The sequence below is a fragment of the Notamacropus eugenii genome, chromosome 3 (assembly GCF_028372415.1).
Source record: "Notamacropus eugenii isolate mMacEug1 chromosome 3, mMacEug1.pri_v2, whole genome shotgun sequence".
NCBI lineage: Eukaryota > Metazoa > Chordata > Mammalia > Diprotodontia > Macropodidae > Notamacropus > Notamacropus eugenii.
Genome location: NC_092874.1, coordinates 233,049,718 through 233,073,631, shown reverse-complemented (window position 1 = coordinate 233,073,631; position 23,914 = coordinate 233,049,718). Strand labels below are relative to the sequence as shown.

The following is a 23,914-nucleotide window of genomic DNA, read 5'->3' as shown; positions in this document are numbered from 1 at the left end:
GAAAGGTCAGACCAAGTGGGCAGATTCAAGGGGAGTTCAAGGAGGTATCCAGAGTCTGAACCCCATCACTTGAATTTCGTCCCCTGTGAATTTTCACACAAAATAATAGAAAGACTCTGAAGAGGCAGAGGGGAATCCTGACCTGTGTCAGGATGTTGAGGATCTGTATGGTATATATGAAACAGGAGACAGGAAAGAGCATCGAACATCTGGAGATAAGAAATAGATATGAACTAAGGAGATGGCTAGATAGGGAAACATTAATTTGACAGAAAAGAAGCTAAAAAATACTGTATGTAAGAGATTCGTGAAATGTTCTCTGCTGATATTCTTCCTTTTTTATTTTATCTACTCTTCATAGAATCTGGTTTGGTGAATATATTAGCAGACTTATTCCTCCCACTTCCTTTTCAGCTTAAAACCCTTTTGATTATATTTGAAGGATTACAAATATATTTTTACTAGCCCTTGTTGAACTCCATCCCTGGTCAGGAGCACGTTGTTCAGATATTTTAAACTGTGGTCCACAAGTCCAAATCCCATTCTCTGAATTATAGATTTAGAATCAAAGAGGACCTCAAAATACAGACCAACATCTTCAATTTATATGTGAGGGAACTACAGCCCAAATAGATTAAGTGATTTGCCCAGGGTTATATATGTAGTAAAATTCAAGATTTGAACTCAGGTTCTCAGACTCCCAATCCAGCATTCTTCACTACACTACACTATCATGTTATCTAGCTGTTCCCTTCCTGAGTCCAGTTTTCTCTTCTGAAGTTTTTGCCTTTGATTATCAGCAATGATGAAGGTACCAATTTTTTGCCTAAAATCTTCCATGTCTTGCCCTCAAACTCTGCAATCTTTGGTAATGTTTCCCAGATTCCTCCTAGAAGCATCATTTGTGCTCATGTGAATCACCAGAAGTGGGTAGTAGTTATCTAGTTTGGGAGGTTCTCTGTCACCTCCTGGATACATGCCTTGGGAAAGACAAAAGACCTTTCTATTGTTATCAGGTCCACAAATAGCTGCCTCAGTATTATGTCTCTCAACTATCTCTCTTTGTCCTACTTTCCAGGTCAGTTCTTTTTGATATCAGATACTTGATACTCTTTTCTTTTTCAATCTTTTGATTTTGTTTTAATATTTTTGTTCTCCCATGAAGCCATTGATGTATTTGGTCTATTTTAATTTTCAAGAAATTTATTACCTGGGTAAAGTTTCTGTTCCAGGCTATTTATTCTTTCCAATTCCTTCCTTCAGACCACCTATTTCATCTTTTGTCTCTTTCTTAATTTCTTCTAGGTGAGGTTTGGGGAACCTGTGGCCTCAAGGCTATAAGTCCTCAAGAACAAATCAAGACTTATTCTGTGAAGTTTGGATTCAGTCAAAGAGCTGCACTTGAGGATGTAGAGGGTCACACGTGACCTTGAGGCTACAGGTTCCCCACCTGTTCTAGGCATTCACGTAGTCCTGAAAAAAATCATTTTTCTTCTGAATCTCTACTTGAAGTTATCACTTTTGACTTTATTCTTCCCTTCTGGATTTTTGATTATCTCTGGATTTAATATAAATCCTTATAGTGCTCTGTATCTTGTATTTACTCATTTCACCTTGGTTCCTGAGTTAGGTCTTTGTACCAACACCTGAATTAACCTCCTGTGCTTTTGGGTGGGGTAGTTAGCCCTGCTGGGTTTCAACCTGGATCACCTGGGTTCCTGTGTTAACTTCCACCTCCCCAGATTAGACCCTTCTGGGTTTTTGAGCATTGGACCTTCAGGACCCTGTAGAGTATCTCAGGATTGAGTGCTAGGGACCTTAGAGCCTCTAAGCCTTTGGTGTAACCAAATTGAGTGCAGCAGATAGCAAGCATACCCAAGTGGTCTCTTCAACTCTACTTTGACTTCTGAGATCTGCCCTGTGTAACAATCACTTTCACACTTTCTTGTAGAGTCCCTCCGCTCTTATTGCCTCTGGACAATCTCACATTTGCTGGGTTTCTGATTGTCCTGAGTAGCCTTGCTCTTGTTTCCCAGCACTGGTACTGGCTTTTCTGGTGGGTGAGCTTTTCTGCAGGTTTCATGATGACTTTTTTTTTTCCATTTCTGAGGTTTGTCACCCACTATAGTTTCTCAGTGGTTTTCTTCATCATTATTAGGTGACATTTTTAGGTTTTGTTGGAGGAGGGGAGAGGGAGTTGGTCTGGCTGATTTCATTCAGGTAGCCATCTTGGCTGGAAATCCCCTATGTGCCCTTCCAGCATGGAGTTCCCAATCCCCACTATGTTTCTTTTCTTCCTCTAACCATTACTGCATAATCTCTCACCTCAGAGTACCTGTGGATACAGATTATCATTCTTTGGAAGATAGGGGGCTACTTCTCTGTCAGAGAATCCAGCTCCCCCCACAATGAGAAGGGCATTTGTTTCTTTGACTCAAGTGTTTAGTAATCCCTTTCTCCTATGTTTTATATCATAAACTTCCCTGTCCCAACCTCCTAACACAGATCAGGATTCCCTTCTGCCTTTTCAGATCTTATTTGTTTCCACATTGAAGACCCCCTGCACATTTTAAAATAACACTTCATTCTCCTTAATATCAAGAATGGGAAGATGTTCCTTGAGTCCCTTTGCCTTTTCTTCCAGGAGGCAGACCCACCTGAATTTTGAGTACCTGACTTGCCCATGACAAATCAAATACCCCATGCTCTAAAAAGCTCCCTGAAAATTGCTCCCAGCTCCATACTTGCTGGAAGTGATGTCCTCAGTTCTCTGTTGTTTCTGCTGTTACCTCTCTTGGAGAAGAAAGACGCAGATAGAGGTTAAGAAACTTGCATGGGTCATACAGCTAATAAGTGTCTGAAGATGGGTTTGAATTCAAATTGACTTGAAAAACTGTCAGGGGCTCTATCTACTGAATCATCTAGCTGCCCTCCATAGATGGACAAACTCAAGAAGTTACCTGTCCAGGTAAAGTAGAAGCTGGGTAATACATTTTTTTTGCTTATTTTTCACATCTAGATACAGATAGATCTATTTCAAAATGTTGTTGCTTTCACTTAAAGGAACATGTAGCAATTATGATTCATAGGAATTGATAAGGCTGTCTTTCTCATTAGGTAAAGCATGCCCCTTTATCTCTAGATAGTTGCCTCAATGCTAATAGAAGTTCACACCATGCAGTTGTTCTCTTCCCCATCAACATTCCTTCTCTGCTTTCCTACAAATATTACAAGGAAAGGCGATATACCAAGTGGTGTATCCTCTATCGACAATCCTCTGCTACTACTGCAGGGACAGGATCTTCCTCAGCCACACAAGTCCCTCAGTCCTGTGACCCTTCTCCAGGACAGAATGCTACCAGTTATGTCTTCATGGCAACCCAAATCTCCGTATAATCTGGAGGGTAAGGCTGGATCTTTGGGCTATCTCTTTGCTAGAATATCACTGGTAGAGGAAAAATGAGGATAGAGGCTCAACTACCTCAGTTTTCACAGCATTCTCTCTTCTGACCTACTTCAACAAGGACATTTGTTATATTCACATAAACATGGAGCAAGACTAAATCCAGGAAGTTCATCATAGGAGTTCAAATAGGGAGGCATCTACTGTGCAGAGGATACATCTGAAGTATTGTGTTCAGCTTAGGGTACCATGTTTTAGAAAAATTATTAGTTAACTAAAGAGCATCCAGAGCTAACCAGGACAGTGAAGTACTTGGATATCATGACATACAAAAATCAACTGAAGTTAAAAGATTTTTGATTAAGAGAATACTTGAGTGGTGGTAGCTAATAGCTGTCTTTAAGCGCATCAAGGACTGATTTGTGGGAGAGAGTAACCCCCTTAGTTTGCTCTACTTGGACCCAGAGAACATAGCCAGGAGGAATGGATAAAGTTGGCAAGAAGCAAGTTTAGGTTTATGCTAAGGAAAAACTCACTAAATATTAGAGCTATTCAAAAGTGGAATGGATGGCTCAATGCAAGAATAAGTCCTTATTTCCTTGAAATTTTCAAGCAAAGGCTAGAAAAACACTTGTCAAATATATTGTAGAGCCTCATTCCAGGAGGGGTAGGGCTAGATGACTTCTGAGGTCCCATACATCTCAGACATCAAAAATAGTAGCTTGTCTGGCCCATTCTACAGGGCTCCATTTGCCTTAAACTACTCTTCCCTTGACAGAGTTAAGGCAATAGCTATACAATTTGTAATACAATATGTAATACATATTGTACACAATATGTAATTACTAAATAGTAATTGTTTCTCTTTTACCCAGGAACCCTGAGGGTCTTCCTTTCCCAGTTTGATATTTTTTTTTGTTGTTAAAGGGGCCATCCCTTGAGTAACTACTTAAAGAAGCCCATTCATTGAATGGGTGTATCTCACTCAAAGTGAGAATGTGATAACATCTTAGCCTGAAAGGGCCTGGGTCTCACATTGCATCTTGAGCCACCTCCAGTTGTCCTGACGAATATCAGGCCACTGGAGGCAGATGGCTCAGGAGGAGAAAGTGAGGTTGGTGACCCTGCACAGCCCGCCCTCACTCAAATCAAAGTCAACTGCAAGTCATGTCATCATCTTGATGTCATGGTCCTCTTCAAGAATGAAGGACAAACACAACAATTGCACACCTGCCTGGACCTGCTCCACTCCTTTACTGGTGTCTTAAGATGATGGTCATTCGTCATTTTGAGGATGGCTCTTGCCTTGCTCTTCTCCACAATGAGTTTTTCCTGAAATCTCATCTTACAGTTTAACAGTAATTTCAACACACAGTAATAACACAATTTCCAATCCAAAAAGAGTATTTTTTTTTTTTTACAATTCCCCCTTCCAAAATTTACAAAAAGAGAGAACTCTTTCCCATTTACAGCTATTTTCCAACTGTTTTGGTTAATATATCTAGTCTGAGTCTTTTCTTTCTTCATAATTCTTTAACCGAAGGTGTAGTTCAATGAATTGAAGCAAGCAGGGCTTATAAAGGTCCTGCTTTCTGCAAATAGCTCCTGGGGGAAAAATGGACACTCCTTCCAAAAGAAAAAAATTCCAAAGGAAGTTTGTAGTTGTAACTTTTGATTGGAAAAATAGTGGTGAATAGCCCAACTATCCACAGATATCTAATGTATTTGTTACAGCAGCAGCCTCCTTCAAGCTCAGACTCCCTAGGATAACACACCTGCTCTTCATGAGCCTTTATTTCCTTGTGAGGTGAAAGTTCAGTTTGCATCACCTGTCCCAGTGGTCTGTCCGTGATATGCCCTTTAGTAACAGACTCGCTCATGTGAAGCAGGCTCAGAGGTTTTGCACTCCACCACTGGCTCCTGGGAGGATGAGTATGGATTTTTGCAGATGACTCCCAAAGCCCCTTCTTCAGGGTTTCTTCCTTCCCTCTCTTGCTGCCATCAGCTTACACCTGACTCCCAAGGAAATCTGAAGGTTTCTCCTACCCTTGAGGTCAGCTGTTTGCAAATATGACTTCTGTTCAACCAGTACAAAGTCAGGGTTAAAAAGTTTTACAAAATAATTAAGGCAGGAAATAAATGGAAGCAACATGGCAGATATTGAACCATCACTTCCCAAAGTTATAGGGATACTTTCCATTTTAATCCTCTCTAACCCTGGCTTTACTCTCACTTTCAACCTCTCTGTGTTCTAATCTTCAATCAGCCAAATATATTCTCCTGGACTTCCCTAAAGTCTCAATCCTTGCGGTGAAACAATTTGTTGTCCTCTAGTTACTAACTCAGTCTATCAAAGGTCTATCTCATGCAGCTCTCACACTTCTCCTTTTCTAAGCCTTCAAAGCTAGCCCTTATCACGGCTCTCTCCCAAAGTGTTCAGAACTGTCTTTCCAAGCATTACAATTGGCTCCTTCTGGTACCTCCTACCAAGTTCCAGCTGGCTGGAAAGACTGAAAGCAGATGGGTCCAATGAACATTTCATATCGATCTCTGCCCAGTTATTAGCTCTGTTGCTGAAGATTGACTCCTCCCCTTCCCTACCTTCCAACCCTAGTCATTTTCTTAGAATCTTATATTCCAAAATTTTAAAAAATCCCAAAGCTTTACGCTGATAATAATAACCTAATTTCCACCCATAAGAAGAAAACATCAGGTGTGCAAGGAAGAGAGAAGGATAGAGATGAGGATAGGGACAGATTCTCTTGGTGGGCTTAGGTTGTGTGGGGGATGAGAAAATTAGGAATGGGAAATGGGAAGGAAATCCCTTTCTAAGGTTGGCTATCTACACTGCAAGCACTAATTACCCAGGTTTCAGATTTTAGACGTAAGGTGTAAGGAGAGGAGAAAACCAGTGCCAAGGAAGCAAGAGCTGAAAACAGCCACAACAGGAACAGGTAAGAAAGAGAAAATAGAGCAGAAAGTGGCTGAGCCTTGCTTAGGCCTGACTGCTTTCTGCCATGAATAGCTGTGTCCATGTCACTCCCCCCCACCCTGAGCAAGTGTAGTAGTCTGAAGGTTGAATGAGAGTGGAATCTGAAAAATGTAACCACAAGCAAGAAGCTGAGCAAGGTAGAGGCGAGATAAGGGTTCCTTCCTTTCCTCTGGACAGGAAACTCCTTTCTCTAGGCAGAGGGTGAGGAAAAAAGAAAGCCTACTGCTAAGAGACAGTTTCAGGGTCCAGTTCACTTTATTAAGAAACCTGATTATTCAAAAGGAGGGGACAGGGAAACCCTAACTCCTAGTGGTGAAGGCCTCTCCCATTTCCTATGGCATCTCAACCAGAGGAGGAAGTTGCCTCTCCCCCCCACCCTCCAAATGCTAAGCAGGGGAAATTACTGGGAGAATTTCAATTACATATCATCCCATCCTAAGCAAGGGAGCAAAGTAACTCCCAATAGGAGGAGGTGGGAACCTCTCCAAGGGAAGGAGGAGTGGGGCAGATGGAGCAATTAGGGCAGTTCCAGCCCTATTAATGGCCACCACTTCCCACCCCTGTTAAAGTCCCCTGTAATTTTTTAAAAATAGGCCACAGTACCTCAGGGTAGAGAGTGAGATAAAGAGCTAGGAAAGGATAAAGGAGATCTAGGGGAAAGAGCTAAAGTTGGGAAATTAGAGGAGAGGGAGAAGGCTAGACTAACCTTGAGGGGAACCCTATATTGTTACAAACATCTTGTAGCAATAGCATGCTAAATCCCACCCATCCCAATATCCCCGATGAAAGAACCCCTCCCAAGTCCCCTGGACTCCACAGCTCGGCTCCAGTCTGTTGTTCCATTTCTGGGGACACTAAAATGGGGGTTCGGTGCAGGTGACAGGTTAGAGAGGTTCAGAAGGACTCTTCAGAGTGACTGTGGGGAGAAGGCATCTCAGAAGTCAAACTCCTCGTGGTCCCCAGTTCCCTCCTCCCCTTGGGGCCCCCATACTCGTCGGTAATTACTCTCCAACTGACGCTGTCTTTGTCGCTCTTTCTGTGCCTCCTCTGCTCCCTGGATCTGAAGGACAAAGGAAGGGTGGGTGAGATGGATGATATCAACTGAAGAACCAGAGGAAGCACCGAGGACTTAAAGGAGTTAAACATTTGACAAGAGGATGGCCTCACCAGGATGTTGAAGAAAATCTCCTTCAGGTTCTTGGTGTCCTCATCAGACAGCCAATGTCCATCCTCCTCCTCAGTCTCTCCAGCTCCTGGACGAACAATCTTGATTTCAACTTTACCTGGGGGAGGGGCCAGAGGAAGAGATGAGAGTTAGAGACCTCAGCACGGTTTTCCAAGAGATGGCTCCCCTCTCCAAAGGTCCACCCACAACCTCCACTTTCAGCCACAAGCCTCCGATTAGGGTTGTCTCTCCCAGTTGGAATGTTTGCCCCTTAATAGCAGGGACGCTCTTGGCATTCTAGGAGCTTAGCACTGGGCCCTGCAAGTGCTTAATAAATGTTCTGTTGTGTGTTCTACCAGCTCCTTGACTAGCCCTCCCCCATCCCTAGCCCTCCCACTCCCCCAAGTCTCTCTTTCCCACCTTCAGCTGTGAGCCCCTCCCTCTCAAGCAGGTCCTTCACCAGTCCCTCTATATGTTTCACTTGTGGATTTTCCCGCTTCATCTCAAAGACAGACAGATCCTGATTCGGGCCTCCAGCACGGAGTCTGGTGACCCGAACTCTGACCCGGCGCTCAGTTTCCTCATCTTTTGGAGGACACAGTAGTGGTAGGGGGGCAGGGAGAAGGAGAATGGCATACAAGGAAATACAGGGGAACAGAGAAGACAGAGTGATAAGTTATTAAGTCAGAGATAGAGGAGCCATCTGTATTACCAAGCCCCACCTACTCTTCAACCTTGTTACAACAACCCTTCTGTATACATAATGATTCCAAAATAAATTAGGCCAGTAAGCCCTCTTCCAAACCCAATGGGTTCCTTTCCCAGAATAATTTTCCATCCTAATCTAAGCCCTCTTTTATATTGCCCATTATCCATGGGATCCTGGAAAATGAACACTGGAGAGGACAAGAGAACAATAACCGTAAGTTTCATAAATGAAATCCATCCATCAGCAATGAACTTATCTATTTTTGCAAAATGGCAGCAACCAAGTGCAGAATCCCAATGCTGGATGGGTCAAACCAAGTCAAAATGGGGCTCATTTGAAACTGGTGGGTTTTGGCATATAGGCCTTGAGAACAAGGTTGGCTGAGGGGGACAGCAGTCACTGAATTTCCTGCTCCTGAATGACCGCTCTTACCTATGGACTGAGGCGGGGGAGGGCTGGTTGGAGGGGTAGTACCACCTTCCATAGGTCCCTCCCCCTGGTCAGGTCCCTGCCTTCCATCCATCCTCTGAATGAGCTTGTTGAGAGTGGATGCCAAGGCCTGGGAGGCTTGGCTACGTTCTGTTGCACTCCTCGGCTCTTCTGGGTCGAGCTCTGATTCTGCCTAGAAACACCAAAGAAGGTTGGAGGAGAGGGAAGGAAGAAGTCAGAGGCAGCTGTGAGGAGTTAGGGAATCTAGAACCTCTGCCCTTTGGATTGAGAGTCTAATAAAGACTCCAACCCTATTTTCTTCCAAGCCTTATAACCCTCCTTCATAGCTGAAGAAGATAGCTGGGATAGAAAATAAAGATTACTAGACTTAGATCCAGAGAACCTAGGTTTGAGTCTCATCTTTGTCATCAGTTATGAGCCCTTAATCCCTGAGCCTCAATCTCCTGATCTATAAAATGGGGCTAATAATATTTATGTTATCACACAGGGTTTTTGTGAGGATCTAATGAGAATGAAATGTACTTAGTAAACTACTGAAATAGCATGAAAATATTAGCTGTCATCCTTATTTACCCCTTCTGCTCCTTTCCCGTATTTCCTCCTCCCTGAGTCTCCCAGAATGGGATCAGACTGGTGACAAGTCTCACCTCCTGGATAATGTTATCCAGCTCCTTCTCCATCCCAGTCTTCACCTCAAACCGGAGTCGGCCTCGGTCTGAAGGTAGCAGCATTCCTTCCAGTTCCTTTTCAAACTCCCCAAAGAGTCGTTCTTCTTCATCTTCTTCTTCCTCCTCTCTCCTCTCTTCTTCACCACCATCAGCTTTGACCTCTGGCCCCTCCTGGGTGATTTCTGTAGTGGTCTCTGCATCTCCTTCCTGGACTGGGTTTAGTTTCCCCTGTGATGGGGAAGATTGGGGAGAAAGAAAAGCTGAAGGGTGAAGGTGAGGAAGCAAGGTCCAGGAGAGGGTAAATAAAGGCCAGTTGTTTGTAAGAGTAGTCCCAAGGAGGTCTCAGGAGAAATGAAAGGGAGGAGAAAGTCTTTATAGGTTTGGGGGTGGGGAAAGGACAACTAAGCTAGAAGGAAAAAACTTAAGGCAGGGAAAATACATGAGAAGCCCAGAATAAATTAAGGTACTACCATCAGAATAAATAGACACACGAGAGACGATACTCTATATCATCACACTGAGGAGTACATACCTTTTTTGTCCCACCTTTCAGTTCTTCTATGAATCGAACCAAGTCCCCTGGATTCCGAATGACTTTGACCTTCACGTTGTCATGGAAACCTGGAGAAAAAGGACAAAAGTGTATCCACTGTGTGCAAAACCCTTCCAGATATTCTGGCTTGAGGTGAAGAGAAAAAGGGAGTGACCAGTCTAATAGGTGAAATAAAGACTCACTTATAGAACTCAGGTAGCTGGAGTGTTAAGAGGTACTTAAGAAGAATGAGTATTAAAAGGCCCTGGATTCCAATGCCAGTGTGGCTACATACTAGCTATAAAATTTACCAATGCAGGTCTCTAAGACTCAGCTTTGTCATCTATAAAATGGGAGTAATAAAACCTGAACTGTCTACCTCAGACACTTGTGAAGATCCAATTAAAATGAAAGCAAGTTGGAAAGCCCTACACAAATGTAAGGCAGTTATTACTGATACTGCTAAATCAAATGAACAAGACTTAGGTGCACTATCCGTAAGGTACTGTGCTAAGCACTGGGAGGACAAACCCAAAGAATGCAAGAATCACTACCTTCACAGAGTTTACATTTTATCAGATAAGACAAGATTTACCTATATAAGTGCCTTCAGAATAAATACAAAATAAGAACAAGTTATTTAAATATAAGAGAGGAAGGAAGGAAGGGACCTGACAGATGGGGGATGGGGAGAGAATCAGGAAAGGGTTTAAGTAAAAAGTGCTTCTTGAGCTGCTCCTTAAAGGAACTGAAGGATTCTTTGAGATAGAGGTGGGGAATGAGAGCAATCCAGGAAAGGCAGATTGACTGGCAGTTCAGAGTACAGAAGGAAAAAAAAACAGAAAGAGGGCCAAGTGAGCCAGACCAGAGAATTCTGAAAGATGACTGATATATAATTAATCTGGAAAGGGCCAAGTTGTGAAGTGCTTTACAGTCAAAGGAAAGAATATTATTTTATCTAGAGGCAATAGGAAACCATTGGTGATTGCTGAGTGGGCAAGTGACATGGCCAGCCCTGTAGGCAGCTGTATGGTGGAAGCATCATGGTAGGGAAAGACTTGAGGCAGGAAGATTTATTAGAAGGGCAATGCAGCAGGTGAAAGATGATAAGGGCCTGAAGTCCTGGTGGTGACTGCATGAGTGAATATAAAGCAAGAATAAAGCATGTGGAAATGGAGAAACTGCAAGATTTGGCAATTGATTGGATGTGTAGATAAGGAAGGAAGGAAGAGAGAGAGACAGAGAGGCAGCGAGAGAAAGAAACAGAAAGAGAAAGACAGAGAGAGAGACACACACACAAAGAGACAGAGAAGGGGGAGAAACAGAGACAGAGAGAAACAAAGAGATAGAAACAGAGAGAGGAAGGGAAAGAGAGACAGAGAGAGAAACAGAGAGAGAGACACACACAGAGAGACAGAGAAAAGAGAGAGAGAGAGGGAGGGAGGAAGAGAAAGAGACAGAGAAAGAGAGAGAGGAGAGGGGAAGGAAGGGGAGGAGAAGGGAGGAGAGGGGAGGAGAGGGAGAGAAGAGGGAGACCAAAAGGTATACAGACTGATGACAGTGCAAAGTATCCCATAGGCTAGACTACTAAGCTCCAAGGCCCTATCATGACTCCTCATGTACTCTGCTCAAACTCTGTCTGTTGTCTTTGGAAGAACTAGAGGGAGAGTTAGGGGGCAAAGGTTAGGTTTTTCTAGGTCCTGTGCCCCATTACACCCAAGGAATTAAATAGTTGTCCAGAATCCATTCCTACTGAACCAGAAATTCATGCAAAAGCCCTAGCCTGTCATGAAGGCCTCCCACAACCTCCTGTTCTGTTTTCCACCTACAATGTGGGAAGAGTTAACTTACCATCTACAGGTTCTGCAACTGGACTTTCCTTCTCTAGGTTAAGGTCCTGCTCCTAATTAGGGGGAAACAAAAGTAGATTCTAATGGCTCTTTGCTTCCTCCCCCAAACTACCCCACCACCCAAGTATATCCCTCTACTTCAGGTAAACTTCGAGTATCTCATGACGGTCCCATCAAAAATGACTCTCACTACCTCATTTCAGAATGGACGGCCAAGAAGAAGTTGGCTCTTACCTCAGCCTGAGCCTCCTGCTTTTGCGGGGCCTGTTCTTCAGTCTGAGGGACCTTGTTCCAGATATCTGATTCTCCAGGGTCACCCTTGGGTGGGGTCATACCTGGGAGTAGGAATGGGACAAAGCAAGGTCTGAAGAGAAAAAGGAAATGCGGAACTACACCTGCACCTCCTCTGTATGGATCTCAACAGGTGGAACAAAGCAGTCAAGATAGATGGCACCCCCTTCCCTTCCCAGGAGCTACTAAAACTAGCAGAGAAGAGCCACCTCACAGGATAACTGAGAGGAAATATGACCTGTTCCCTTTGTATCGAGGACCCCAAACTGTGTCTCACTCCACATTTCAAGGTCTGGGTTGTGAAGCTTCTCAGAGATTTCTTCAATTTTCTGCTTTGCATCTACTGGAAAAAAATAAAAAGGGAAATTAATTGGAGAGCATGAGACTAGGTGTTCAAAATATTCCCTCTCTCCCCACTCCTCTCCTTCAAATATATCCCAGTCCCCCTGAGACTCACACACTTGTCCCTGGATATATGCTCCATACTGCTCTGGCTGTAAGGTAGGGTGACATCGGATGGCCTGGGGGGCAGCACTTGGAGGAGGTCGAAGAAGAGGATGGGAGCAGAGTCGAGGGGTTCGAATAGTGAGCACATAAGAACATGACTGAGGTTCATCTACCCGATCAATGTAATCCCCCGAAGCATCTGAACCTTCATCACACAGAAACTGACCGAGAGAGAGCAAGTTAATTCAGGAGGGATTGGAATAATGGCAACTCTATTGTTGCTACTGGGGAGTGGCAGGGGAAGATTTGAAAAGGGAAATAAAAGCCTGCATTATATAGAGAATTAACTAGAGTGACAAGCCAGAGAAAGGAGCATCAGATAGTTAAATCTTTGGGGACTGGCCCCTAGAAGACAATTCTACTCTGTCTCCTCACAGTTCAAGTGCTTTGTTATGAGAAGAGATGGCTTCCATTTCCCTAGACTCACCCGGACTTCAGTCTCTCTGGGCCGACCATTCAGGTCACACTTGGAGCCATTTCCATAGTGCTGACTATGGTAGCGTTTCAGACGGTGTTGCTTGGAGGCCTGATATGTAGAGGTGGGGGGGAGGGGAGGAAATATGATAAAGTAGGAGGGGCAGCCCTGAAAATGCTAAAATATTTGAAAAAGGCCCTAGGAGCTAAGACTGAATGGTCATTCAACCCTGAGAAGCTAGTTTGACTCACCCAGACCCATTCCCTATTCCCCAGAGATCTCAAGACTCCAACCAGGATCCTTACTTTCCCTCCCAACTCTCCAACCACCACTACCTTGGCAGTCTCATCATCCCAGTTGAAGGAAGATTGGTAATATCCAAGATAAAGAACAGAACCTTTGATCTCTGAATCTAGAAGAAACACCAAAGGGTAGAATTGTTACTCTTCTGTAAGGTAAGAGGTCAGAATAAGGTGGGTTACCCTTCATCTAGTATTGCAGTGGGAGAGTGAAGGAATTAGAGGAATCACCTTCCATGTGGTATTGCTGTATGTGGCGTCCATAACAAAATTCATATGTCCACCAGTCCTTGGTCTAACAATGACAAAGTTAACAGTCAGTAGGGATGTGAGGAGGGGGAGGGGGAAGTCTGTCCAGCTCTTAAGATGCTTTCGTCCACTTTTGTACCTTCCTTGGCAGGGAATCCTTTATGTTCTCTATGGAAGAGGATCCCTTACTGCCCCTTGATCTCCCTGTTTCTAGGTATTTCTTCAAAGCTTCCTTGCAGTCTAAACTTCCTCCACCTGCAATTTCTGCCCTCCCCTCTCATTGTGCCTTTCATGAGAAGAGGAAACAATCACATTTCTTTAGAGATCCTCCGCTTTTAATTTTATCCCCACCCCTCAACTTCTCCCTCTGTCGATAAACTCCTCCTCCCAAACACTCTAATCTCATTCTAATACTATTACTCCTTCTATCCCCCAACATTCTATTAGGTTGTGCTTGGGGTCTATCCCGAGTATAGGGTTATTTTTGTCCTCATCACTGCCTTTACTCTTGGGTGGCCTGTTTATACCCACCCTGCCCTAGTCCCTATACCCCTTCTTCCTCAACAGCCCACCCTCCAGGCTTTCCACTCTAATTTAATTTGCTGTCCTGCCCTCCTTTTCCCTCCTCCAGCCCCATTCACTTTCACTAGGCAGGGCGCCTCTCTCATTGGGTTCAGCAGCTCAGGGACTCCAGGCCCTTTATAAGGAGGGGCCTCCTCCTCATGCTCCCGCTGGAAGTGAATGGCTCCAGCTGGTAGACGGCATTCGTATCGCTGTTTGTACTTGGAGGAGACAATCACGACCTCTGAGGACTGGCTCTGGAAGAGGAGAGAACACAATTTGGGGGGTCAGAGGTAGAACAGAGGGACAGAGGCTGACGGAGATCGTTGACAACAATGACAATCCGAGCCAAGCCTGGAAGACGAACGCAGCAGTCAGAGAGGAAAATGGGAACTATGGGAGGGAAGGGCTGGCATGGTCAGCGTGCGCACGGGGAATGCTCCGTGCATTTTGTTTCTTTCTGCGACACCGGGAGGCCCGGCTTGCTCCCCCGCCTCCGACTCACAAGGGGAGCCAGGATCTCATTTTCCCTTTCGGGGACTCAGTTTCCCCATCTGTAAAGCGGAGGCTCTGCGGCTGGACGATGTCCGAGGTCGCCAGCCCTCCTCCGCAGAGGGATGGAGCGACGCCTCTCAGGGTCCTCCTCCATACCTCCCCTCGCCTCGCCCTCGTCTCTCGGGGTCCTCGGTCTCCTGTCGCCCCCTCCCCCGGACGCCCCACCCCAGCCCCTGGCCCCAGCTCCCCCCCTCCCCGCCTCCTGCTCCCCCGGGGCTCACCTGACCCCCGATGACAGGCCGCGGCAGGATCTCGATGCCGTATCGCATCTCATTCAGCTCCTCCAGGTTCAAGCTCCCGACTACGCAGGCCGGCAGCTCTGACAACAGCGGCCCCAGGAGCAGAGGCCATAGCAGCCGAAAGAGCAGCGACGTCGCCGCCATCTTTCGTCCCTCGACCCTAACCCGAAAGCGGCCGCTTCCGCCCTGAACCGGGCAGCCGCCTCGCCCTTCCCCCTTACGCCTGTGGATCTCACTAGTCCTCGCTTATGCCCGTCATGGAGACGCGGGCTCCTATTGGTCTACGTGATGTCGGACAGTATGTATGAGAGCGACGGACTGGCGGACAGACGAGAAGGACTGACGGAAAGATGGACGGAGGGAGGGACAGAAAGACAGAAAGACCGGCTGACGGACGAGAGCAGGGCTGGTGGTGGTGGTGGGAGGGAGTGGGAAGAGGTGGGCTTCGGCTCTGAGATTTCCAAGGCCTCTTACCTGCCGAGAGTGGATTGGCTGGAGTCAGCGCTGAGTCAGCCAATAAGAAGCTAGGTCAGCAGCTCTCCTCTAAAAGGGGCGTGCCTGAACGGAGGACTCAGGGGCCGAGGTATCCCCCTGACCGGGACTTGCTGTCAGATCTAATCCTTCTTCGTTACCTCTGCGGCTGGGCGGGGCAAGGAAGAGGAGCTGGCCAGCCGCTCTGCAGCGGGACCGGCCACCTGCTGGCAGGACAATGGGGCCGGATTCTGCGACCCTGAGTGTCGCATAAAAACGGGAATAAGCATTTTAATAAAGATCAAAATGAACCTCTGGCTGCAGTGCTACTATGATGGAATGATACGCGAAGGGATAACTGGAATGACGTCTAATTGTTACCCTAATGACTACAAAGTGCTGTGCGACCCTGGGAAGGTCGCTCATCCTCAGTTTCCTCATTTGCATAATGGAGATAATTATAGCACCTGCCTCAGAGTTGTGAAAATAACAGATGTAGAGTGCTTTGCAACCTTTGACAGCAATAATGATTAATAATGTCTATTTAATTTGTAACCCTGGGAGCACCTTTCCTCCCAAAGTCTTTAAAATGGACATCCATTGCATCCGGGCCATCACCAGTCATCTTGGTTTTTGTCCTGTCACTGGAATTTGATGGTTTTGGAAGGGAGAGTGAAGTTGACGTCTTTTTCCAACTGTGCCTCACTAAAATCCATTCTTACTAGCAAGTCAAGATATCACCCAAAACATTGTGATTTCATTGCTTCTCTTCAAAAAAAGAAGGATGAACAACAAGGGTGATTTGTTTGTTGGACCAAGGTTTCTATCTTCTGCCAGGCAGATATCACTTACATACCCCTACCTAGTTGCCATGGTATTCTGATGACCTTGAACCAGGTGTTTTGTGAAGCTCAAATAAGATAATGGATATAAAACATTCTGCAAATTATTATTATAGTAATATGTTATATTTATATTATATTACATTGTTATACAATATATTAATTTAATTAATAATTATTATCATTATTATTTATAGTCTCCAGTCTTCTAGTCTGGTAATGACTTCATTCTCTGAGTCTTTTACTGCATTCCTGCTTAGTTCAAACAACATTTATAAAACGATACAGGAGTGTGCCATTAAATGTTACATAACTGGGCTCTCCCAGGGGTAAAAAAAATGTGTGCACAAACACTCTTAAGGTTAGTCTACATTATTAAAACTTTTTGAAGTTCAGAAATCAACAAAAATAAACAAATCAAGGCCTGATTTGTAGCAATTGACAATTTCTGAGGTATCAGTACTCAAACTGAAAATTTAATAATCAACTCCTTTAATAATCAAGTTGCTTTCAAGAAGCAAGGGTGGAACAGATACATATTGCCCAAGAACAAGCCATTATAACTGTGCTAGAGGAGCTGCCTTGAGGCTCTGACTAAGGATCAAGGCCTTAACTGCCTTTAGGCCTTGCAGCTGGTTTTGAGCTGATGTGGTATTGGTTGTTGGTGGTGGTTGTTGTCTGTCTTCAAAGAGGACCAAAATGACATCACTGGGATAAAGTGAAATTTCAATATGTCTGACTGTGGGTGATCAGACCAATATGAGCTCAGAATGCTTTACCACAGGTTGGGCACAGATAATCCATGTGAATATTTGGGGTGGATATCCCAAATTTGCGCATCTTATGTTTACTTTGTGCTGTCTCAATTCTGCTTTGCTCAAAGAGCACAGCACCCTTTCTGATGTGGGCACGCCATGCTGAGCAGTCCTGTGCCAGTAGAGTAGTAAAGATTATGTCATTATCTGAAGACAGTGATTGGCCAGATGCAAGCTAAAGAGACAATTTCTTTTTATTTTTTTTATTATTTTTTTTATTTAACTTTTAACATTCATTTTCACAAAATTTTGGGTTCCAAATTTTCTCCCCATTTGTCCTCTCCCCCCACCCCAAAACACCAAGCATTCTAATTGCCCCTATCACCAATCTGCCCTCTCTTCTATCATCCCTCTCTGTCCTTGTCTCCATCTTCTCTTTTGTCCTGTAGGGCCAAATAACTTTCTATACCCCTTTACCTGTATTTCTTGTTTCCTAGTAGCAAGAACAGTACTCGACAGTTGTTCCTAAAACTTTGAGTTCCAACTTCTCTTCCTCCCTCCCTCCCCACCCCTTCCCTTTGGAAGACAAACAATTCAATATAGGCCATATCTGTGTAGTTTTGCAAATGACTTCCATAATAGTTGTGTTGTATAAGACTAATTTTCTTTCCCTCCATCCTATCCTGTCCCCCATTACTTCTATTCTCTCTTTTGATCCTGTCCCTCCCCATGAGTGTTGACCTCAAATTGCTCCCTCCTCCCCATGCCCTCCCTTCCATCATCCCCCCTACACTGCTTATCCCCTTATCCCCCACTTTCCTGTATTGTAAGATAGGTTTTTGTACCAAAATGAGTGTGCATTTTATTCCTTCCTTTAGTGGAATGTGATGACAGTAAACTTCATGTTTTTCTCTCACCTCCCCTCTTTTTCCCTCCACTAAAAAGTCTTTTGCTTGCCTCTTTTATGAGAGATAATTTGCCCCATTCCATTTCTCCCTTTCTCCTCCCAATATATTTCTCTCTCACTGCTTGATTTCATTTTTTTAAGATATGATCCCATCCTCTTCAATTCACTCTGTGCACTCTGTCTCTATGTGTGTGTGCATGTGCATGTGCATGTGTGTGTGTGTAATCCCAGCCAGTACCCAGATATTGAAAAATTTCAAGAGTTACAAATATTGTCTTTTCATGTAGGAATGTAAACAGTTCAACTTTAGTAAGTCCCTTCTGACTTCTCTTTGCTGTTTACCTTTTCATGCTTCTCTTCATTCTTGTGTTTGAAAGTCAAATTTTCTTTTCAGCTCTGGTCTTTTCATCAAGAATGCTTGAAAGTCCTCAATTTCATTGAAAGACCAATTTTTCCCCTGAAGTATTATACTCAGTTTTGCTGGGTAGGTGATCCTTGGTTTTAGTCCTAGTCCCTTTGACTTCTGGAATATCCTATTCCATGCCCTTCGATCCCTTAATGTAGAAGCTACTAGATCTTGTGTTATCCTGATTGTATTTCCATAATACTTGAATTGTTTCTTTCTAGCTGCTTGCAATATTTTCTCCTTGACCTGGGAACTCTGGAATTTGGCCACAATGTTCCTAGGAGTTTCTCTTTTTGGATCTCTTTCAGGCAGTGATCTGTGGATTCCTTGAATACTTATTTTGCCCTCTGGTTCTAAAATCTCAAGGCAGTTTTCCTTGATAATTTCATGAAAAATGATGTCTAGGCTCTTTTTTAGGTCATGGCTTTCAGGTAGTCCCATAATTTTTAAATTGTCTCTCCTGGATCTATTTTCCAGGTCAGTTGTTTTTCCAATGAGATATTTCACATTATTTTCGATTTTTTCGTTCCTTTGGTTTTGTTTTGTAATTTCTTGGTTTAACATAAAGTCATTAGCTTCCATCTGCTCCATTCTAATTTTTAAAGAGCTATTTTCTTCAGTGAGCTTTTGAATCTCCTTTTCCATTTGGCTAATTCTGCTTTTGAAAGCATTCTTCTCCTCATTGGCTTTTTGAACCTCTTTTGCCAGTCGAGTTAGCCTATTTTTCAAGGTATTATTTTCTTCAGCATTTTTTTGGGTCTCCTTTAGCAAGGTGTTGACCTGCTTCTCATACTTTTCTTTCATCTCTCTCATTTCTCTTCCCAGTTTTTCCTCCACCTCTCTTACTTGATTTTCAAAATCCTTTTTGAGCTCTTCCATGGCCTGAGCCCATGGTATATTTATTTTGGATGTGTGGGATACAGAAGCCTTGACTTCTGTGTCTTTCCGTCATGGTAAGCATTGTTCTTCCTCATCAGAAAGGAAGGGAGAAAATATCTGTTCACCAAGAAAGTAACCTTCTATAGTCTTATTTTTTTTCCCTTTTCTGGTCCTTTTCCCAGACAGTGACTTGCCTTCTGAGTTTTCTTTCCACCCCCACCTCACCTCCAGATCCACCCAGCCAGTGCTTGGGGTCTGAGATTCAAATGCTGCTTCCCAGCCTCAGGGCTTTGGGTGGGGGCAGGGCTGCTATTCAATGTGAGATTAAGTTCAAGTGCTCAGGTGGGGGCAGGACCACCACACGGGACTCAGTTCCCTCAGGGGGTTTATGCAGAGACCTTCAACAATGGATCTGGGCTCCTGCCTGCTTGGGGAGCCCTGGTCTGCTCCCACCTCCGTTGCTGCCTCCTGAGGGGGTCTGAGTTATGGGGGCACCCCACTCCCCTCTCGGCAAGCTGAGAAGACCCTCCCATCAACCTTTGGGGCCCGTGGCTGGAGGGACCTGCACGGCCCCTGGAGATTCCGTCCCTGAAGCCCGCTCGGATCGGCTCCTCTGGGTGCCACGAGGCCAAGGCAGGGCTGGGCTTGGCTCCGGGTCCAGGGTGTGACGGACCTTTTGCGAGAGGTTTTCAGGGCTCTCTGGAACAGAAATCTTGTCTGCTCCGTTGTTCTGTGGCTTCTGCTGCTCCAGAATTTGTTGGGAGTTCTTCTTTACAGATATTTTATGGGCTGTGGGTTCAGAGATAGCATATGTGTGTCTTTCTACTCCGCCATCTTGGCTCCACCCCTAAAGAGACAATTTCAAGCTAAGGCAATGAATATAAGTTCCCGAGGCAACCTGGGTTCCTTCAGTAGCCAGCTATCCACCACTGGTTTCCTATTTATTCCTCAATGGGGAGGGTGATTGGGAGAGAATTTTTGTTAATGATCCCTTCTAAAGTCAAATCAAAAAGCATTTGTTAAATGTTGTGCTAAGTGCTGGGAATGCAAAGAAAGACAAAATTAAAAATAACAAAAACAAAGGAGTTCACAGTCTAATGGGGGAGAGAACACCGCAAACAAGGTTGTACAAACAAGCTATGTAGAAGATAAATTGGAGGTAAATAACACTATCAGAAGACACTAACATTAAAGGCTTCTTGTAGAAAGTGGGATTTTAGGATTTGAAGGAAGGAAGGAGGTGGAGATGAGGAGGAAGAGCATTCTATGCATAAAGGACAGCCAGCAAAAATGATCAAAGTCAGGAGATGGAACATCTTGTTCCAGAAACAGCAAGGAGACCAGTGTCCCTAGACCAAAGAATACATAAAGACATGGGGAGTAAAGTGTAAGAAGAGTGGAGAGTAGGAGTGGCACAGGTTATAAAGAGCTTTGAATGTCATGTGATTTTATATTTGATCCTGGAAGTAATAATAAAGAATCACTGGAGTTTATTGAATGTATTTGGGGATTGGGGTGTAATGAAATCAGATCTGCACTTGAGTGGAGCATGACTTGGAGTAGGGAGAGACTTGAGGCAGAGAGCTCAACTGAAAGGTTATTGCATTAGTCTAGGTGATAATAAGGTGATGAGGACCCACACTAGGTCTGGTGACAGTATCAGAGGATAGAAGGAGGGGTATATGTTATTAAAGTAAAATAGATAGGATTTGGCAACAGAATGGACATGGGTGGGGGTTTAAGAGAAAGTGAAGAGTGAAAGATGATATATAGACTCTGAGCTTGGGTGACTGGGAAGATAGTGGCATCTTTCACAATAAAAGGAAAGGTAGGAAGAGAGGAGTCCTGTGGGGAAAGAGGAATTTAGTTTTGGACATGTCAAATTTAGTGGGGATTACTTGGATAAAGATCCAGCTAAGGAGACTGGAAAGGAGTAGCCAGATAGGTAGAAAGAAAACCAAAATTATGTAGGTCATGGAAACCTAGAGAGAAGAGAGTATTGAGGAAAAGAGGGAAATTGACAATGCTGCAGAGAGGCCATGAGGGATGAGGATTGAGTAAAAGCCATTAGATTGGGCAAATAAGAGATTGCTGGTAACTGAAGAAAGTGGTCTCGATTGAATAGTGATGACAGCAAATAAGAGATTATTAGCGCTAAATAAAATTAATGCAATGTAAAATAAAAAGGGAAGTGACTGGATGGAAAAATTTTGTATCAAATCTCGCTGATAAGGGTTTGGTAATACATACATACATATACATATATATCACAATTAATAGATCAAAGGATATGAACAAACAGTTCTCAAAAGAACTGAAAACGATTAACAACTGCATGAAAGTGTGCTCCAAATCACTAATCACTTATGATAAGAGAAATGCAAATCAAAACAGCCCTAAAATTTTACCTCCTACTCTCAAAATTGGCAAAAAATGTCAGAAGCCGGAAATCAGATGTTGAAAGGGCTATGGGAAGATCATAATATTGGTGCATTGTTTGTGGAGTTGTAAATCAATATAACCATTTTGGAAAACAATTTGGAATTATGCAAATAAAGAGACTAAAATGTTCATATTTTTTGACCAGAGGTTCCATACCTAGGTTTGCACCCCACAGGAGGCCATTGATAAGGAGGAAATTTCTATATATAACAAAATATTTTTGGGTGTTGTTCTGTTGTTTCAGTTGTGACTGACTCTTTGTGACTGGGGTTTTTTTGGCAAAGAGAGGCAAACAGGGTTTAGGGACTTGCCCAAGATCACACAGCTAAGTAAGTGTCTGAGGCCAGATATGAACTCATGAAATTGAGTCTTCCTGACTCCAAGTCTATCTACTTTGCTACCTAGTTGCCCATAAATATTTATAGCAACACTTTTTGTGATAGCAAAGACTTGGAAACAAAGTATATGCCTTAAACAAATTGTGATACATGATTGTTACTGAATATTACTGTACTGTTAGAAATAATTGATGTGATGAATACAGGGAAGCATGAAAAGATCCACATGAAATGATTCAGAGTGAAATAAGCAAGGACAAGAAAACAATAAATACAATGACTGCAACAATGAAAACAGAAAGAATAATCATTTTTTAAAAATAAAAAGTGAATTGTTGCAATTTAGGAAAAAAAACATGTTTTTAAAGAAGAAATCTGAGGAAATGTCTCCACTTCACTCCACCCCTTTGCAGAGCTGGGAGGCCCACAAGTACATTGTACCTTGCATATATTTTCAGACTTTTTTCAGTGTTTCAGTCAACTATGCAAAGTTTTCTCCTCTTTTTTTGTATTAAAAATATATATAAATGTATATGGAATGACTCTGGGGAAGGATAAAGATAGGTAAAGGAATTATAGTGATTTTTTAAAAATTATACATAAAAGATTTTAAAAATATTTTTAAATGAAAAAAATTAAAATATTTAAAATAAAAACATTAAAATGTGGTGGGGGGCGGGGAAGAAGACCGTTGGTAACTTTGGAGAGAGCAGTTTCTGTTTAATGGTGAGGCAGAAGAATGAGAGGAAAGGAAATGTAGGCACTGATTATAGATGGCTGGAGTTAACATAGTCTACACGTTGATGTCCACTTCCGTTGCTTTCAGTTTCTATGTTATTCAAACTGTTATTAAAAAAAAAACAAACCTCGATGGGCATTTACCCTAAGACTACCGGAAAATGAATGCACCAAATGGGCTGGGGGCAGGGCCAAGAGAGAAGAATCTTGGAATCTTAGGAGGAAAGGAGATTTTGATTGTTTTCTTCAGCCTCAGGCTAAGGTAGGGGTGAGTTAATTGGAGAATGTATTTTCTAATTAATTCGCTTCCGGGGGGCATATGGGTCCCTAGCTCTGCAGAGAAATCCCAAAAGATCACAAGCCAAAGAAGACGCACTATGGCAGGGAGCAGGCAGTTCTACTGCTGAGAGCACCTGGCGCTGCTGTTTCTATGCTGTGGTTGCTAAGCCTGATCTAGTGGCTTGTGAGAGAAATGGAGCAATTGTGTATGTATGAGCATACACTAGACTACACTACTTGGTTGGAAGCTCTTGTTTTGCTGTCATGACACTCCTTGCCTTGCTTAAGCACTCCCCCAAGTGGCTAGATATGATATAGATATAGATGTTGCTACATGTGATATATCACTGTACTCAAACTGTTCTTCCATTCTCAAAGGAAAAAAAATAGACGGAACATCGGATCCTGCTCACACATATTTACATAAGTTTGGATCACTGTGTATAGATCAAAATGATAGCTCAGGAATATCTAGCAATGTGTTCACCCTGAAGATTGGTTAGTTCAATGCAAATAACAACATCAACAAAAAATTTTAATCAAAAGGCAAGACAAATAAAGAAAAAAATTTCCTCATGTCCACATGGAGTATCTCACGCACAGAACACATGTGACCAAGAAACAAACGTGAAAGGAACACATGAGGCCAAAGTACATTATGAAAAAGCATGCATGTGGCTTGTGCCCACCCTACACCTCTCTACTGCTTCACAGCCACAGATTCCCTGTATCATTAATTCTCAGAGTGGTCTAGAGACCCTTTCAAGAGATCGACGATCAACATTATTTCAATAACAATACTCAATTGTTATTGACTTTTTAATATCTAATGAAATAAACATAGATGTGCATAACCTGTATAAGCAAAAGCTCTTGGAAAGGTAGCATATTAATTTTTAAGAGGGTAAAGGGGTCCTGAGACCCCCAGAATTTGAGAAACACTGCCTTATTTAAACTACTCTCTGCTGCTCT

At 43.4% G+C, this 23,914-nt stretch overlaps 1 protein-coding gene across 8 annotated transcripts; it reads right to left on the bottom strand.

Annotated features, from left to right (window-relative positions):
- Nucleotides 1-4,789: 4,789 nt before the first annotated feature.
- Nucleotides 4,790-15,105, bottom strand: OS9 (OS9 endoplasmic reticulum lectin). 8 transcript variants are annotated; one of them, XM_072655206.1, is made up of 16 exons: nt 14,868-15,105; nt 14,172-14,348; nt 13,513-13,576; nt 13,318-13,394; nt 12,995-13,093; nt 12,518-12,728; nt 12,299-12,400; nt 12,004-12,104; nt 11,771-11,822; nt 9,920-10,008; nt 9,367-9,615; nt 8,702-8,891; nt 7,981-8,145; nt 7,563-7,678; nt 7,401-7,455; nt 6,632-7,311 (listed from the first exon to the last, which is right to left on the bottom strand). In XM_072655206.1, the coding sequence occupies exons 1-16, from the start codon at nt 15,027-15,029 to the stop codon at nt 7,280-7,282; spliced, it is 1,941 nt and encodes a 646-aa protein (XP_072511307.1). In that variant the 5' UTR covers nt 15,030-15,105; the 3' UTR covers nt 6,632-7,279. The 8 variants fall into 8 exon arrangements, with proteins under 8 accessions (XP_072511304.1, XP_072511303.1, XP_072511309.1 ...); XM_072655207.1 differs by having other exon boundaries at nt 7,413-7,455; nt 12,299-12,403; nt 14,868-15,102; XM_072655204.1 differs by having other exon boundaries at nt 12,299-12,403; nt 14,868-15,101.
- Between the last annotated feature and the right edge of the window lie 8,809 nt (nt 15,106-23,914).

What these genes read in the sequence shown, in the direction of transcription:
- OS9 (XM_072655202.1), bottom strand. Translation starts at nt 15,029, where the DNA reads ATGGCGGCGACGTCGCTGCTCTTTCGGCTGCTATGGCCTCTGCTCCTG. An exon ending in AGTTGCAGAACCTGTAGATG is followed by an intron (nt 10,009 to 11,770) that starts GTAAGTTAACTC and finishes CTTTTTCTCCAG; the next exon opens with GTTTCCATGACAACGTGAAG. An exon ending in AGATTTTCTTCAACATCCTG is followed by an intron (nt 7,456 to 7,562) that starts GTGAGGCCATCC and finishes TTTGTCCTTCAG; the next exon opens with ATCCAGGGAGCAGAGGAGGC.